General features: G+C 36.3%; 2 protein-coding genes across 9 annotated transcripts in view; one reads left to right on the top strand and one right to left on the bottom strand.

Annotated features, from left to right (window-relative positions):
- The first annotated feature begins 439 nt into the window (after nucleotides 1-439).
- LOC125669272 (L-rhamnonate dehydratase-like) lies at nucleotides 440-1,887 on the top strand. Its single transcript, XM_048903721.2, has one exon. It carries the CDS (start codon nucleotides 519-521, stop codon nucleotides 1,815-1,817), a length of 1,299 nt encoding a protein of 432 aa, XP_048759678.1. The 5' UTR covers nucleotides 440-518; the 3' UTR covers nucleotides 1,818-1,887.
- A 519-nt stretch (nucleotides 1,888-2,406) lies between these two features.
- The window catches only part of LOC125668542 (protein FAM13B-like), a 38,694-nt gene continuing 23,270 nt past the window's right edge, over nucleotides 2,407-17,830 (bottom strand). For 5 of the 8 annotated variants that reach the window (XM_056161843.1, XM_056161844.1, XM_056161842.1 and 2 more), the window contains 17 exons: nucleotides 17,157-17,203; nucleotides 16,972-17,053; nucleotides 16,524-16,848; nucleotides 16,025-16,151; nucleotides 15,535-15,594; nucleotides 14,020-14,082; nucleotides 8,361-8,422; nucleotides 8,068-8,126; nucleotides 7,872-7,953; nucleotides 7,513-7,688; nucleotides 7,344-7,427; nucleotides 6,456-6,539; nucleotides 6,293-6,370; nucleotides 5,906-6,162; nucleotides 4,268-4,369; nucleotides 4,128-4,182; nucleotides 2,407-4,032 (listed from right to left, as the gene is read on the bottom strand). In XM_056161843.1, coding sequence (XP_056017818.1) covers nucleotides 3,964-4,032; nucleotides 4,128-4,182; nucleotides 4,268-4,369; nucleotides 5,906-6,162; nucleotides 6,293-6,370; nucleotides 6,456-6,539; nucleotides 7,344-7,427; nucleotides 7,513-7,688; nucleotides 7,872-7,953; nucleotides 8,068-8,126; nucleotides 8,361-8,422; nucleotides 14,020-14,082; nucleotides 15,535-15,594; nucleotides 16,025-16,151; nucleotides 16,524-16,848; nucleotides 16,972-17,053; nucleotides 17,157-17,203 — 1,812 coding nt within the window. In that variant the 3' untranslated portion in view covers nucleotides 2,407-3,963. The remainder of the gene's footprint in view (nucleotides 4,033-4,127; nucleotides 4,183-4,267; nucleotides 4,370-5,905; nucleotides 6,163-6,292; nucleotides 6,371-6,455; nucleotides 6,540-7,343; nucleotides 7,428-7,512; nucleotides 7,689-7,871; nucleotides 7,954-8,067; nucleotides 8,127-8,360; nucleotides 8,423-14,019; nucleotides 14,083-15,534; nucleotides 15,595-16,024; nucleotides 16,152-16,523; nucleotides 16,849-16,971; nucleotides 17,054-17,156; nucleotides 17,204-17,830) is intronic. The other 3 variants (XM_056161847.1, XM_056161845.1, XM_056161846.1) reach the window with 1 other exon arrangement.

Here is a 17,830-nt window from a genome sequence, read left to right as displayed (position 1 = left end):
AACTGATATGCGCATCAAATCAGTTATCGCTCTCATCAAATCAATTAATGCGCGCATCAATCCAATCATTGCGCCCAATAATTGAATTGATGATGTCTTCAAATAATTAAAAATATCTTCAATTATTTGAGTTTATATTTAAGTGGCGCTCCATAGAGATTTGTCTGCAAGAGGCAGAGAAGTTACGGTTAGCATATAAATGGCCTAGTAAAATCATGAAAAATAAAGTAGATGACACACTTTCTTAAGATGCATTGGAACATGTACTTAGTATTTTGGCCCAACTACATCAATTTCCATATTGTTTTGTGTTTGGGATAACGAGGTAGACAAACGTCTAATTGTATGCATACATACTGAGTATATATGACTTATCTTTACAACTTCTGTGTTGGTTCCTCATGTGTCTGTATAAAATGACCTCAGATAAAACCTGTTGTAATATGTAGAGTCACGGCCAGGAAAGATAACAGATCTTCATTCCAGACTTTTACAAAAGTACAGCTAAGACCATTGAAATGGCCGCAGCCGAAGGCAAGACGAAGAAATTTCCCAGAATTAAATGTGTACGGGCATACATCTCGGAGTCTAAACCCGAGGACCAAGGCGCAGACTGTCATGATGTAGAAGATACCCACTGGATCAATGGCTACCCCACCCCTATCGCAAACCCAATGTCTGGATACGAACAATACGCAGCCACTAGGAAGTCCTGGGGCATCAACGCTCTGGGAACATTGGTGGTGGAGGTGGAGGCAGATGACGGGACATGTGGAGTTGGTGTCACCATTGGCGGCGTCCCTGGCTGTTTTATCGTGGAGAAACATCTCAGCAGGTTCGTGGAGGGACAGGATCCTCGGGACGTGGAGCTGATGTGGGACCAAATGTTCCGGGCAACTCTGAACTACGGACGGAAGGGTTTGCCTATTCAGTGCATCAGTGCAATTGACCTAGCGCTTTGGGATCTATTAGGAAAACTGAGAAATGAGCCAGTCTATGCTCTACTTGGCGGGAAAACGAAGCAACGTTTGCCAGTGTATTCCACAACAGCTCGTCCGGATATAGCCAAGCAGTTAGGGTTTGTTGGCGCTAAAATTCCTTGTGCTTACGGACCTGCTGATGGAGAAGTTGGACTGAGAAAGAACGTCGAGATATTCAAAAAGTGGCGCGAAACTGTAGGTCCGGAATTCCCGCTGATGTTGGACTGTTACATGGCTCTGACTGTGCCGTATACCGTGAAACTAGCTAAAGCACTTGAACCCTACGGACTGAAGTGGATCGAAGAGTTCTTACCTCCTGATAGTTACGAAGGTTACAAGGAGGTCCGGGAAGCTTTGCGTGGTTCTACAGTTTTATTAACGACAGCAGAACACGAGTACAGCCGATACGGATACCAGCTGCTTCTCAATTCCAAATGTGTGGACATTCTCCAACCAGATATCTCGTGGCTCGGTGGAATCACCGAGGCACGTCGAATCGTCGCCATGGCATCGGCCCATGACGTATTGGTCGTTCCCCATGGATCCAGTATTTATTCCTACCACTTGCAGTATGCTTTTCGGAATTGTCCTCTGGCAGAATTCATCAATCTCAGTCCTAAAGCAGATAAGATAGTGCCGTATTTTGGCGGACTGTTTCCAGACGAACCTTTACCAGCCGACGGTTTTATCGACCTGCCGGATCGCCCAGGGTTTGGCGTGACCTTGTGCAAAGACACACTACGTCGACCATTCGTGCGCTCAAATGAGGAGTCCAGAGTGCAAGCACTCAAGAATGCTACATTCAAGTCTTCAGAGAAACCTCGCATGCCATTTTAACAATTCGCCATTTTTGTTGGGTTACCTTGTGCAAAACATCCAATGCTATAAAATAAATGTTGATATTACATGTGATGTTTACAGCAATTGTTAATCAGCAGTATAAGGAAGCTTTGATAGATTATAATCAGTTACCGGTGTACAGAAGTGCCCATTACAAAGTCCTTTGGACAGGTTCAAGTAGTGAACCTATTATTAAAGATATATAAATACACATTCATAGGTTCACGACTTGTATTCTATTTTTCTGACCATTTTATCAAATTTACTAACGTGCTTATTAACTTTACAATTTTTAAAATTATTGAAATACGATTTCATAAATACTCAAATTCCATTCATACCTTTAGCAGTTACAGATCAGAAGTTTTAATCTTGCCAATGGTGTTATTATGACCATGGTTATTGACCTTAAAACCTTATGCAAGAGGATTTCTCTGAAGATATGAAACTTCGCATAATAAATGATGATCTTCAGTCGATTTACTTGACGTAGTCACCAGCCCATCTCCATTCAATTGGTAAGAATAGGTCTATAAAACTTTTGAGAAGGCTGTGTGTTTGATCAAATGACAACAAAACTATATGCCAACCTTAAAATAGTTTTACTCTTTCTTAATATATAACAACTTTAACAAAAGAACATGTTAATGATCTGTACAAAATTCACAACAGCCAATCCAGAATTGTAACACTGCCACAGACCTCAGTAAATCTCTATCAAAAGTACTGCCATACAAAGACCCATGTATTGCCATACAAAATGGAATGTCAACAGTGTGGTTCAGGTTTCAAATCAAAAGTAAAAGAACCCAAAAAGCTTCTGTTCCCAAACGTAACTTTAAGGTTCTAGCAAGATATTTATGCAACTTTCTGAATTAAAAAGAAACGACAAATGACTTGCTTTACCTACTATACATTAGACTGTACACTTTAAAATCAAGAATAATATTGATATTTTTGTATGGCACTTTCAATCTGACACTTTCTTCTTGAATAACAGTGTCGCAACATCTGGAAATCACAGAGAATTCATAGCACAAACAGACATTTAACTGGAAACTAAATTTAAAAAATGTTTTATGAAGAGGAAAAAAATTTTATGAAAAAAGCATATTTCAAGCCATTGCAATGCTTCTTGTAGCAGGGTGTAACCTTATTTATATTTTTTCCATAACTTTCATAACATTAAATAGGTTTGTAAGTGGCTTGGCACTTGTTTTCACTGGGAACCATTCACTGGTCTGCAATATATGTACTGATCATTATTCATGTAAACCACACAACTACTACTTCACAAGGAAAAGGTAACAAATGACTTGAAACATCACACATTCAAAATGCCGCTATACTGTCACTCATAAAAACAGCCATGCTGATGGCTCCCTTCTCCAACAGCTAACAAATTGTGCTGACAAAGTATGAAAGTAATGTGTGGAATGTCACATAAGCAAAATCTTAAATGAAATTCATGAAAGATTTGTGATTATGGATTTTATAATTATCAAATCCCCCAAAAAACATTTGTAATCTAATTTTTTAACATACTATCATTTACTCAAATGAATGATTTTTAATATTATGATCATACACATGTGCTGAGGTCAAGAATTCCTACTATCTCACTACCACTATTTTATAACAGTGTAACATATCATATAACCCATTGATGAATATGATGAAGGTCATCACAAAAAAATGAATAAAACACTCTAGAAATATTATCAATGAAAGGAAATATAGATCTGTTAATGTTTCATATTAAAATGGTGGCTATAAAGTGGACGGTACTGCAGATAAAGCTATTAGCATTATTGAACATGTAAAACAATATAACCTGTGGCAAACACAGTCCAAAATAGGGACTACACATAAAACTGCACAAACTGAAAAACATCAGGGCAGCAATGCTGAATCTCTCCACATGTAGAAGCTGGAGCACTCTATGTGTCCATAGTTGATCAAAGTAATGGAAATTTACAGAAAAATGGGCATTTCCTTGCCATGCTTAAACATCATTTCTGTGTCATTGCAGTTTTTGACTAGATACAGTTTTCTGAGATGAACTTGAACATCTTGCTTTCCTTAACCATCTCTGAACACAGGAGTCATCCATCGACATAGGGGTCATCCATCAACATAGGAGTCAAACTTCGTCTGTATTTTGTAGCTTGGATAATAGCGCCTCTAGCAGCTTTAATTTGGCTTTTACTTGCTGAAATAACCAAGTAAACATCTTAAAAGATGCAATGACAGTTGTTTTCCTTTGTCAAAAAATGTGTGATTGAACATTATTTCAAAATGCTTTACCTTGTAGCTTGTGTACTCAGTCTGCAGTGGCTCTCTGTCATCTCTTTGTACCTTTCTGTGATAAAGTAATTTGACAGTCAGAATTTCTGTGTCAGAGTGAAACACATCTAAATTCCAAAATACACAATAATGTACAATACCTTCCATTTTTCTGAAAGAAAGCCTCTTCAAAGTTCCGTAAAGTCCTGCGTATTCTCTTCTTTTCTCCTTTTGACTTCATCAACTCGTCCTGAAGCTCTGGTCTGTAAATAACAGTTGTAACTGAATGATGACTTCAATACTTCAAATAACTTATTAAACAAGATGTGTTTATGAAACATTGATGCCGCATGGCTAATCTCCAAGGTCAAGGTCATGAGTTGAAAATTTTGCTAAGAAAAGAAAGTTCTTGTTACCAAGAATACACATGTGAAATATGAAAGCCCTATTACCCCAATTGCGAACAAACACACAGGACCAAAAACTATATGCCCCCTTATCTCCGATTATGGGAGCATAAAATTACTTGCAGTATACCTGTTAGTATTGATATAACTGAAGGTCCTAAACTCTCATAATAACGTATAGCTTAAGTTGTTGATAAACCAAACTTGCTCAAGTTTGAAGCGCGAGATTTACATGAACATGGACATACAAAGGCTACTTTTCACAACAAAATCGGATATACATGTAACAAAATGCCGAATTCAATACCCAACCAATTTTCGTTGATCAAAATGATGGTTACAACTAAATTTGCTCTAATAAAATTTTGTTTTCAGCTAAGAAAAATCTCAGTCCCCCTTATATGAAATGCCATCAGATGTAAAATATCTGTTATCACCATGGTTGGTCACACATGTCGTCCTCATATAGAGAAAAGCCCCAAGAAACATTGTGTATAGGCATCTAAGCTGCACCAATAAACTTTAATAGAGCTGTGTAACTGCACTCCAGTTGGTTCTATGTTTTATTCAAATATTTTTATTTTTACATGGTTTCTAGATCCTATTACACATTTTACACACACACAATAATTATATTTATCCCGATCATACTGACTTTAAAATATCAGATGGAGCATGTTACAAATTCAACAAATTAAATCATCTAACTTTGACAGCAAGGCTGAAGTGGTTTAAGATACTACTCAGAGGAATTGCGTTGTAATAGAAAAATGTAATCTTTAAATAAAGGTAAAATTTCGTGAAATTACATGAAAAGGTTGTAAAAATCATGGTCGTTGGTCGCATCAGACAGGTCGTCATTTAATACAGGTACAATATATAGAGTAACGTCTTGGGGGGGGGGGGGACGACGACTTTTTATGGTCACATACGACAGTGAGTCGCTTAATACAGTGGGTCGCTATGGCAGTTTTGACTGTACATAGCAGTCCAGACTTACATTGATATACATAGCAGTCCAGACTTGCATTGACATACATAGTAGTCCAGACTTACATTGACATACATAGCAGTCCAGACTTACACTGACATACATAGCAGTCCAGACTTACACTGACATACATAGCAGTCCAGACTTACATTGACATACATAGCAGTCCAGACTTACACTGACATACATAGCAGTCCAGACTTACATTGACATACATAGCAGTCCAGACTTACACTGACATACATAGTAGTCCAGACTTACATTGACATACATAGCAGTCCAGACTTACACTGACATACATAGTAGTCCAGACTTACATTGACATACATAGCAGTCCAGACTTACATTGACATACATAGCAGTCCAGACTTACACTGACATAGATAGCAGTCCAGACTTACATTGACATTTCATGAAGATTTGGCTCCTGGTTCTGACCGCCCTCCTCCTCCTCCTCCTCGGGAAGACTCAATTTCCTCTTTGCTTTAGGGGAATGCTCTTTTCTAGAGACTTCTTTTGACACCGGCCTAACAGTATCACGGAGAACAGAAAAATCTCGGGTGACAGCAAAGTCCATTGTCCCTATTGTCCCCAGACCGGAACCAAGGCCATCCTCAAGGTCATCGTAATGGAATGCAGGAACCTGCACTGAGGGTCTCTGTAATGACACATTATAAGACTTTATAATCAATTACACAAGACACTACTGCAGATTATAAATAAAGGTACATACCAGCCATTTTCTGGATTTTATTATTTCTAACACATATCTCCATTACTGAACTTACATATGGGTTGTGGATGCCTCCCTCTAATTCTATTGGCTCATCCTCTGGGACTGTTTGTAGCTCCTTCTTTTCTCTTGGCTAAGTAACAAACAAACAACACTATAATCAAACCTCCTAACAACAAACAAATGACTGTCAGATGTGTGGATGACTAGGTACTCACAGAGTTAGGTTTGGACAAGAGTCTTTTAATTTTTCTGTATCTGTCATACAAAGGTCTCATCAAATCCTTCTCATCTCTTGTTTTCTAATTAAAAATTATGCATGGATACTTTGTAGCACATAAACAACTCTGTTTCTAATCTAAACATGTTCAGTTACCAGAAAAAATCTTCAGATTTGACAAGTAAAATACATAGAGTTTGATGCTGAAATATGGGTACAATACGCCAGTTTTGAGATACGAACTCTTCTGTATAGGAGGTGCATTTAGTGGAACTTTGAATGCCTAAGTGGGACAGAGTGGATATACAGCCAACGAGGAAGACGATGAAATGTATTAAAAGCGGCTTCTCTTTAAATATGTAAATGTGGGAAATACTAAATACTATCGAAAGAAATTTTTTACCGAAGTGGAAACATATAAACAATGTCATATTTGCAAGAAATATCTTGGATATGGTACTTATGACCAGCGAAATAAAGTGATAGGATAAGAATTCTATGTATTTAACTCCCTAAATACTTATCACTTACTTAGTTTGTGTATCAGTCGAATTCGGGTGACCAAACAGCATATGAGAAACTTACTGAGTACATTCACTTACGCTGTGATGAATATCTGTCCCACTCCCGCGTGTAAACAAATTCTTTTGCGCCTTACTATGTACGAGAGTTCTCCAAAGGGAAATAACTCGGACGTATCTCGAAACCGGCGTATTTACACAACATCTTGCTCAGACACATTTCTCTGTACTATGTTTCAATGAGCAAGTTCTTAAATGCATGTGCATATCATTATGGGCTTACAGAATATCTTCTCTATCATATGCCAATGCTAAAGTTTTGTAAGTTTGTAATTTCGTATCAGTTAACATTTTCTCCAACTTACTGGTCTCCCATGCAGATTTTCAAAGTGAAGCAAGGCTTTCTGAACTGCCAACTTTTCATCCAAGACCTGATCACTGTTCATGATCTAAAAAAGTAAACAAACATATCATTCAATGCCATCATCATTTATGTCTGATACAAAAGAATATGCAGAGTTTTCTGCTCCTTACATCAACATCCTCAGGGCGTTTAGCATCCCTTCTCTTCTCATCAAGTTTAAGGAGGATGATGTTCAGCGTCTGCTCCATCGTTGGAGGGAGTTCTGGGGGTTCTAACCGCTCTCCACTTGATGATGTCCCACTGCCATGGCGACTTCTGTTACCAATTTCCGCCTCCTCTTTCAGTCCTGTAGAATTATCAGTGGTATGGCCAGGTTTAATAAGACCATTTTAGAATACTGTTGTCACAGGATGAATGATTACACGTTTAATATATCAAACATGTAATAATTTATCCAATGACACTGGTATACTCTATCTCTTTCAGTTTAAAATATTTAGAAAAAGAAAATAAAAATCAGAAAACCAACTCTTTATTTCTCTTTTTGCTTTGGAAATGTCGTTCATCCACTTCTTAATGGTAGGTTTGCTGGCCTTGTCCGCTAGCGATGGCTATAAATATATATGTACATGTATTTACAATGCTTCTCCTTAAATGACTGGTAAGATGTACATTTTACATAGCCTATAAATTACAATAATGTAGTACATGTAATTTGTTCTTACCTTGTATCCATTTTCCTTTTCAAAGTTATCTTCAAAATGCTTCAGTTTCTTCTTTAGTGCTATGATAAAAGTTTCTAGTTTACCAAGTGATTTTCATTTGAAAATTTATGAAAGCTTTGATTCTGTACTGAGAATTACAGCAAAATCTGTTAATTTTTTCCCCATTAATTTCATTATACATCTAACGAATTCCAGTATTTTTCTTCTGGAATGAGTTTAATTTATAAGATAAAACACATGTTTACTATAACTCTGTTAGATATAAACATGTTTCGTGGTACGTGGAAACTCACCATGCAGTTTCTTGCTCTGTTGTTTAATTCTGGTTGTGATGTCATTGTCTAGGTTTGTTGAGCTAAAAAAAGTAATAAAATTTGCATGTATTTTGAACATATTTTCATTGCTATACCAAATTTATAAAGTGATAAATAGAATTAAAATTACTCTATAGCTCTGTATAAAAAAAATATATCCATAAATAAATAAACCATACAAGCTTTAAAAATAACTAATTTAAGATTAAAAATTGATTCAGCCATACATCATACTGTAGACATATTTATTTTTGTGTCTGGGAGAAAACAATGAAATTTAATTCAAAATGAATTTCTAATTTCTGAAAATGTTAGAAATATTTATATTCGTTATATGTCATCCATTTATAAATCACATTTCGCCAGTACTGTAATCATCACCATTGTATTCTTTATGAGTAAAAATAAAGCTCTTCTGATGAAGTGTACTGATTGTACACTTTATCATCACAAAAATACAAAGGTGCAAATACAACAAGAGATGTTTGTAAAACACATATGCCAACCCTCCGGTGCAAAATTGAAAAGGTTTATACACATGCATCATTTAATTGATAGTAGTATCATCAATTCAAAATACTGAGCACACAATATCTCCGTAGGTCAAGAGTGGATTAAACATGTGACCTAAAAATCAATAGGGGTCATCTACTCCTTATGCTGTACCAGTGTACCAAGTTTAGTGTCAATCAAGCAAATAATTCTTAAAATATAGGAGACAATACATTACTATGTCCAGTTTAACCCTTGTCCTTTGACCATGTGACATAAAAATCAATAGGGGTCATTTTCTCCTGAAGATGTGCCAGTGTACCAAGTTTGATGTCTGTCAAGCAAAGAGTTCTCAAGATATTGAATGGACAGTGTATTCCTATGTCCAGTTTGACCCTTAACCTTTGACCATGTGATCTCAAAATCAATAGGGGTCATCTTCTCCTGAAGATGTACCAGTGAACCAAGTTTGATGTCTGTCAAGCAAAGGGTTCTCAAGATATTGACCAGACAATATATTCCAATGTCCAGTTTGACCCTTGACCATGTGACCTCAAAATCAATAGGGGTCATCTTCTCCCAAAGATGTACCAGTGTACCAAGTTTGATGTCTGTCAAGCAAAGGGTTTTCAAAATATTGAGCGGACAGTATATTCCTATGTCCAGTTTGACCCTTGACCTTAGACCATGTGACCTCAAAATCAATAGGGGTCATCTTCTCCTGAAGATGTACCAGTGTACCAAGTTTGATGCCTATCAAGCAAAGGTTTCCCTAGACACCGAGTGGTCAGTATATTCCTATGCCCAGTTTTACCCTTGACCATATGACCTCAAAATCAATAGGGGTTATCTACTCTTTCGGATGTACCAGTGTACCAAGTTTGATGTCTGTCAAGCAGAGTGTTCTCAAGATATTGAGCGGACAATGTTTTCCTATGTCCAGAGTAGACTGACCCTTGACCTGAAAAACATCAGGGGACCTCTTCTACTCATAACCAACCCATATATGAAATATCATTACGATCAAGTGAATGGTTCTCAAGATATTGAGTGGACAACATGTGGTCTACCGACCGACAGGCGCAAAGCAATATGCCCCTTTTCTTTGAAGGGGGGCATAAAAAGTTCAATGCCATATATACTGAAATTCAGCGGACTGACCTGAATTGTTCATTATATACGAAGTTCAATGTAACCGATGTTAAACCATATAAATAATGTTACTGGAGATACATTTTTACTTCAGTATAACTGATAGTTTAATATAAGTGACTTTGATATCAGTGGAGTAGACTGTAATTAACAATAATTACTATTAAAACAGTGCAGTAAAGTTCATTTTGAGACAATAGGCATTGACATTAACACAACAAAAGGCAGGTAGCTTTACAGATTTCAGCTAACTGCTGATGCAGACAGCACATTTGATATGTCAATATGCCACAGTGATGAAACCCATCCATGACACATTTAATGTCATTTTTAAAATCCTCAATGGCATATATATATCCCAATTAGCTAAGGCATATCTTACAGCTCATTGCTGACGTCCATAGATTCACCTGCACTGTGTCGGTTTCCATGACCACCTTCAGTTGATTTGACATATGAGCTGCATACCAGGCCATGAATTTGTTTTTACATAGACTTCAATTTACTGTCAACTGTATGACTGAAGTTCTTCTATAACTTGGGAGGATAAAAATTGTTTATACTGTTACAGTTCTTGTGTAGCAGGTTGAGGAAACTATTGTCCTGATGTGCCCTATAAACATCGAGCAGGGCGAGGGTACGGGCCTATAAACATCGAGCAGGGCGAGGGTACAAGCCTATAAACATCGAGCAGGGCGAGGGTATAAGCCTATAAACATCGAGCAGGGCGAGGGTACGGGCCTATAAACATCGAGCAGGGCGAGGGTACGGGCCTATAAACATTGAGCAGGGCGAGGGTACAAGCCTATAAACATTGAGCAGGGCGAGGGTACGAGCCTATAAACATTGAGCAGGGCGAGGGTACGGGCCTTGCTTCAGTCGATGAATGTGACTTCTTTACAAATTTTATTGACTAACAGAAGAACGATTTCCGGCACTAAACTATAGATTCAGAATTTGACCAATGGCTATCAGTGCGTGTAACACAGCAGTTGTTTGGAAACTTGGTAAACAAATGACACCTATCTGTAAGACCCTTGTAGATCAGCTGGGATGGCAAAACAACACCGGTCATTGAAACACTGATCACAGCTGTAATCTCATTGAGTGCGACAATACTGATTTTTATTGTAATCCTTTTTCTTCAAGAGTCCACCTGCTTACTAGTGCCATCTCAGGGCCAGTCTAATCAAAGCTGATGATAAGTTCATGGGGGATATCATTGTCATCAACACATTTCGATTCCATTCATCAGAGTTTTCAGGTAGTTTTCTTTTTATTTGAATAAATTCATAAATGAGTGCCTATACTCGCAGGATATGTCAATGCCACCTCCATAATCTGTAAGCGGAATTTCGTTTTTGGAATCTACAATTTCCAACAAGCAGCAGCTGAAGCATTTGTTGAATTTACAATGCTCACTGCCAGATGGAAATTTTTATTGTACAATTTCACTTCATTACTATTTATTTCTCTTAACATTAAGGGTCTTCCTCAATGATTTCAAGCAATCTAATTCTAAAAATCAGATTCATTGATCCGCTCCCCTACGATTGCTAGTTTGCTACATAACCATTGTGTAGCGATTGTACGTGAGCGGATCAAAGAATCTAATTAAATTGGATTTCCAATTAACTTTATAACGATAGATGCTTTTTCTCCTGCTTTTTAAAACCCATTTCAACAGCCTAACGTACATAGCCATACTGTGCTCTTTGATTAGGGGTATAGACTGCATACTCTCCACATTTTCGTTTGAAGATTGAAGTCATCAAATAAGAGACATTTAATATCACAACCAATATAAATGCTTCAAAGCAATCTAATGACTTGCGTAAAACAATTTAATGAACCAAGCTTACATAGGTTCACAGAGTATTGATTTGTTTGTGAACAAGTGATAATGACGGTAACCTTCATCAAACAAATGGTGTACAAATGGCATGTATATTGTAACGGTATTTAAGGAAGATAGAATATAAATCACCAACAATGTCTATTATTGGTATGCATGATATGCAATTTTCAAGTGATCACAAACAATGGAAATTAATCCACACAAAATCATGTTCAGTGCAAAAACAATGAAATTTTTCCTAAGAAAATTAAATATGTTTACAATATTTTAAAATAATGATCTGGATGTTAATTGAATGCTTATCTGTGTTTGTAGTGATTTGTATGTTGACTGAATGCTTACCTGTGTTTGTAGTGATTTGGATGTTGATTGAATGCTTACCTGTGTTTGTAGTGATTTGGATGTTGATTGAATGCTTACCTGTGTTTGTAGTGATTTGTATGTTGACTGAATGCTTACCTGTGTTTGTAGTGATTTGGATGTTGATTGAATGCTTACCTGTGTTTGTAGTGATTTGTATGTTGACTGAATGCTTACCTGTGTTTGTAGTGATTTGGATGTTGATTGAATACTCACCTGTATTTGTAGTGATTTGGATGTTGATTGAATACTCACCTGTGTTTGTAGTGATTTGGATGTTAATTGAATGCTTATCTGTGTTTGTAGTGATTTGGATGTTGATTGAATGCTTACCTGTGTTTGTAGTGATTTGGATGTTGATTGAATGCTTACCTGTGTTTGTAGTGATTTGTATGTTGACTGAATGCTTACCTGTGTTTGTAGTGATTTGGATGTTGATTGAATGCTTACCTGTATTTGTAGTGATTTGGATGTTGATTGAATGCTTATCTGTGTTTGTAGTGATTTGTATGTTGACCGAATGCTTACCTGTGTTTGTAGTGATTTGTATGTTGACTGAATGCTTACCTGTATTTGTAGTGATTTGGATGTTGATTGAATGCTTACCTGTGTTTGTAGTGATTTGGATGTTGATTGAATGCTTATCTGTGTTTGTAGTGATTTGGATGTTGACTGAATGCTTACCTGTGTTTGTAGTGATTTGGATGTTGATTGAATGCTTACCTGTGTTTGTAGTGATTTGGATGTTGATTGAATGCTTACCTGTGTTTGTAGTGATTTGGATGTTGACTGAATGCTTACCTGTGTTTGTAGTGATTTGGATGTTGATTGAATACTCACCTGTATTTGTAGTGATTTGGATGTTGATTGAATACTCACCTGTGTTTGTAGTGATTTGGATGTTAATTGAATGCTTATCTGTGTTTGTAGTGATTTGGATGTTGATTGAATGCTTACCTGTGTTTGTAGTGATTTGGATGTTGATTGAATGCTTATCTGTGTTTGTAGTGATTTGGATGTTGATTGAATGCTTACCTGTATTTGTAGTGATTTGGATGTTGATTGAATGCTTATCTGTGTTTGTAGTGATTTGGATGTTGATTGAATGCTTACCTGTATTTGTAGTGATTTGGATGTTGATTGAATGCTTATCTGTGTTTGTAGTGATTTGTATGTTGACCGAATGCTTACCTGTGTTTGTAGTGATTTGTATGTTGACTGAATGCTTACCTGTATTTGTAGTGATTTGGATGTTGATTGAATGCTTACCTGTGTTTGTAGTGATTTGGATGTTGATTGAATGCTTACCTGTGTTTGTAGTGATTTGGATGTTGACTGAATGCTTACCTGTGTTTGTAGTGATTTGGATGTTGATTGAATGCTTACCTGTGTTTGTAGTGATTTGGATGTTGATTGAATGCTTACCTGTGTTTGTAGTGATTTGGATGTTGACTGAATGCTTACCTGTGTTTGTAGTGATTTGGATGTTGATTGAATGCTTACCTGTGTTTGTAGTGATTTGGATGTTGATTGAATGCTTACCTGTGTTTGTAGTGATTTGGATGTTGATTGAATGCTTACCTGTGTTTGTAGTGATTTGGATGTTGATTGAATACTCACCTGTATTTGTAGTGATTTGGATGTTGATTGAATACTTACCTGTGTTTGTAGTGATTTGGATGTTGATTGAATGCTTACCTGTGTTTGTAGAGATTTGGATGTTGATTGGATGCTTACCTGTGTTTGTAGTGATTTGGATGTTGATTGGATGCTTACCTGTGTTTGTAGTGATCTTGGTTAACTGGTGGAGAGGGAGCTACATCAGTATTCATTGGCACACTACAAAAAGATTCAAATTTTAATTCACAGTTTGAAAAAAATAATCAAATATTTCTGCACAGTCAATGGTTTTGATATGAGAAAGTGGTGAGTTACGGCATTCCCATAATGGGAATATTTAGTGAATATCTTCTGTCTTACAAATTGAGATTGTTAATGCCATGGTTTCAGTCTCAAACTGGTTTTATCAGCGACATGATAGTGAAGCGGGTTAAACATGATGTTTGTACAGTTAAGGCCAGTATAAACAAGATCAAATCTGAACAAAGAGGATAGAAAGTCTTAATACAAGTTTCTGTATTTCACTTGCTGTTTACCTGTAATTTTGATGATTTTATCATTTTAAAAAATTATTTGACAAAATGTTTCCATTACAGGTAAAGTTTGCATGTAATTCTTTTATGACATCACAATTCTAGCTTTATATTTCATCAATCCTTGTTTCTAAAACCATAGTTAGAAGCATGCTTTAGTGGAATAGAAAGTAAAAACAAATATTCAACCACAACTATTCTTAATTCATTGATGAATTTACAATTGAAGAAAGAAATTAAAATTTTATAGGTATTAAAACAAAGGTCCTACAATGTATAACTATGGCCCCCACCACGACAATGGGGCTCATGATGTGTACAAACTTAATTCTACAATCTAATTTCACATATTGTACACTTGTGGTTCTAGAAAAAGCTATTTTAAAATTTTCCCTTCTATACTTCTATGCAAAGCTCTTATGACCTTACCCTCACTTAGGTGTGTGTGTGTGTGTGTGTGTGTGTGGTGTCCTGATATAAACAAATCTAAATCTTCATTTAAACGATAGCTGTAATGCAAATTTTTACTTTCCTGGTTCAGTGGTTATTGTGGCAAAGATTTTAAATACACAACACAATTTCAGAATGATCTCCCCTCAGAAGGAGTATGGTTCTTCAGAAAATCCCCTTTACCCAAACATGTTTTTTGTTATGCTTAGCTAAAATTGGTTAAGTTGTTCAAATGAGGTCGAATGTGAGACATGAAAGACAGCCCACAAAAACACTTCAAACAGAAGTTCACATGGGTTCAAATTTTTTTAACTACTAACTCCATTCTCTACTAAAAGTTACAGAAATATTGAATGTATTAAAATTTCTCTTTATATCTGTGAGCCATTTTCCATTTACATATGTACTGTCAGCAACTTGTTCATTCCACATGTAATAAAACATGGTTTGCATTTACTTCAGATGCAAAATCAGAAAATGTGAAAGACAAAAATAAGTTTTGCTCCAGTACAGAGTCATCCACACAGTTTAGAAAATCAGCAAAACTTGTTAGAAGTAGAAAAAAATGATGCTAATTTGTGAAAGCAAAATCAAAAGTTTTCATTTGCTATGTTAAAATATAGATTTAGCAGGATTAGTGCCATGCAGTGAAGGCATGAGGGAGTGCTAGAGTGACACACAAAATCACCTGGTTGGGGGACTGGTCTGATAAGCACTGGGAGAGAGGGGAGCTTCCAGATTGTCCTGACTGGAAAGGAATTAAGAGCTCACTAGCACACAACTTGTTAGTATAAAACGGCTACAGATCAGGAACAGTAACTCCAGCACAGAATGTAATGAGATTACTACATTTCTATGTACAACAAAAAACAGCACGGATGTAATAGAATCAAAAAATCAAACCATACTCTAGATTTGTCAGCTATGGCATCACAAAGAAAAGTTTTGAAGTTCTTTTTAATCTAATTTGTTTATATAAAGCTATTAAATTCTTAAATTCAAATGCACAAGATTGCAATATAGGAACATATATTTTTTTGGTAACATATATTTTTTTTCAAATGACTCCTTGACAATAATCCAAACCAAAAGATAAAGTTTACAAACATCCCGAATAGCTGCCATGCACTGTTCATTTCCATTTGATCTTTTCCTTTGACAGCAGAAGTTGTACTCACCTGGATTTCCTCTTGATGAGCTTGTTACTCCGTGGAGAGATGACCACGTCTGGGGTGTCTCCCCCATTGATGTGGGATTTGGCTAACTGGTATGAGACAGACTGCCCTTTGTCAGCTGGTATGGGATCTAAAAATTCAATAAGCACTAAAATTGCTTTTCTTGTAGAGCAGAACACACTTCTTTTGGGTGTGTGGTGTGTTATTTAAGGTACAGCCGCATGCTAGCTCATCAATAATTGAATGAAAAGTGCATGTGATACTAACAGTTGAATTTCTTATAAAATAATGATCTGATGCAAATTTGTTGAGTAAATCCTATATATATTCTACATGATCATTAATTTCATAAAACAGAGATGAAAATGCAATAGAATTAATTTCACTTAATTCCATAACCTCTGTAATAGTTACACATTTTAAGAAATTGTCGTTTTCTCTGGCCTAATGGATACTAAATTTCATATGTCAGCATAACACATGCATACATGTATATACTTACCAGAGCTTTCAACATGCTCATGAAGTGTAGACAGATCAAGTAGAGGGATAAATGGCTTCCTGGCATTGCTGGGTGAAATGTCAGAAGAAACCTTGTTCTCAGTATGATTTGTGAGTTCTAGGAAGGCCACCCGTGGTTTGGGGACCGGTTCCTTTGGAACTGGTTTGGTTTCAGGAAGTGAAGAGGTCTCCACCTCTGTATAAGCATTGCCATTTTGAGATTGGAAGTCTCTCTCCACATCCTCTTTGTCTTCAAGCGAGTTGCTACGCGACCGTCTGCTTGGTGAGCGACGATTTCTGGGGCCAGAAGGCTTCTTGAATTGGAGCTAAGTAAAATATAGCGGATAATTGTTAATTCTAAAGTCAAATTCATCAAATATCAGGTTTAACAAACTACAAATAACAATATGAACATTCTTCATATGAACAGAGTAAATCATTGTACTTACTGATGATAATGTTCCAGAATCTCGCCTCACGCTTTCAAAATCTTCATCTGTGTGTAAATCCTCAAACTCATTTTCTTTTGAACTGTCAAAGTATTGAAATTTAGTTTGAATGATGTCATAGCTATCCAAAGACTATTGATTCAAATGACTATTAAAATAATTTTTCGACTTTCATAGTATACAACCTCAATGCATCTGCCTGGTGTTTGTATCCATTCACCTTTTGTAGTACCTGCAAGATAGAAATATTCACAACATACAGCCATTTAGATTACTGATTAATTTGATAGCTATCCAGCTGATAATGAAAAGACAGCAGGTTACTATATGTGCACTTATTTTAGAATATTCAAAATCAGCAAAATAGTAGGCCATGGAGTATTGGTGCAGTTATGAATAAGTTTAATAAGGATTTTCCTATATCAATACTTTGCATGATTAAGACTGTGCCAAAAGCACCAAAACAGAAATATTGCTAATATAGGTAAGCATATTAAATCAGAGGATAGGGTTATTGAATTTATAGAGGTGAATACTGGCACCCACTGGAAGTATAAAGTGTGAGCTTTTGAGTGCACTTATACACCCAATAAGTACCAGTATTCGTTAACACACATGTTCAGTAACCCCTTTTATGATATAGCTAAAAACAAATTTCATTTGCTTTATGTTGATCTTTTTCCCTCCATTCTTTTGCCAGGTTTAGAAAATGAAGCATTATTGGCATTGATATAAATGCATGCAATATCACAGTTATATACATTTTCAATGTTCACCAATCACATCAATCAATGCTAGGGAAATATTTTAAATTACAAAGGATAATGATTGCTGGTACTTAACTTAATTCAGGGTCAAA

This window comes from Ostrea edulis, chromosome 4, assembly GCF_947568905.1.
Source record: "Ostrea edulis chromosome 4, xbOstEdul1.1, whole genome shotgun sequence".
Classification (NCBI taxonomy): Eukaryota; Metazoa; Mollusca; class Bivalvia; order Ostreida; family Ostreidae; genus Ostrea; species Ostrea edulis.
Note: the sequence above shows the minus strand (reverse complement) of the source record. Positions and strands in the feature narration are given on the sequence as shown.

What these genes read in the sequence shown, in the direction of transcription:
- LOC125669272 (XM_048903721.2), top strand. Translation starts at nt 519, where the DNA reads ATGGCCGCAGCCGAAGGCAAGACGAAGAAATTTCCCAGAATTAAATGT.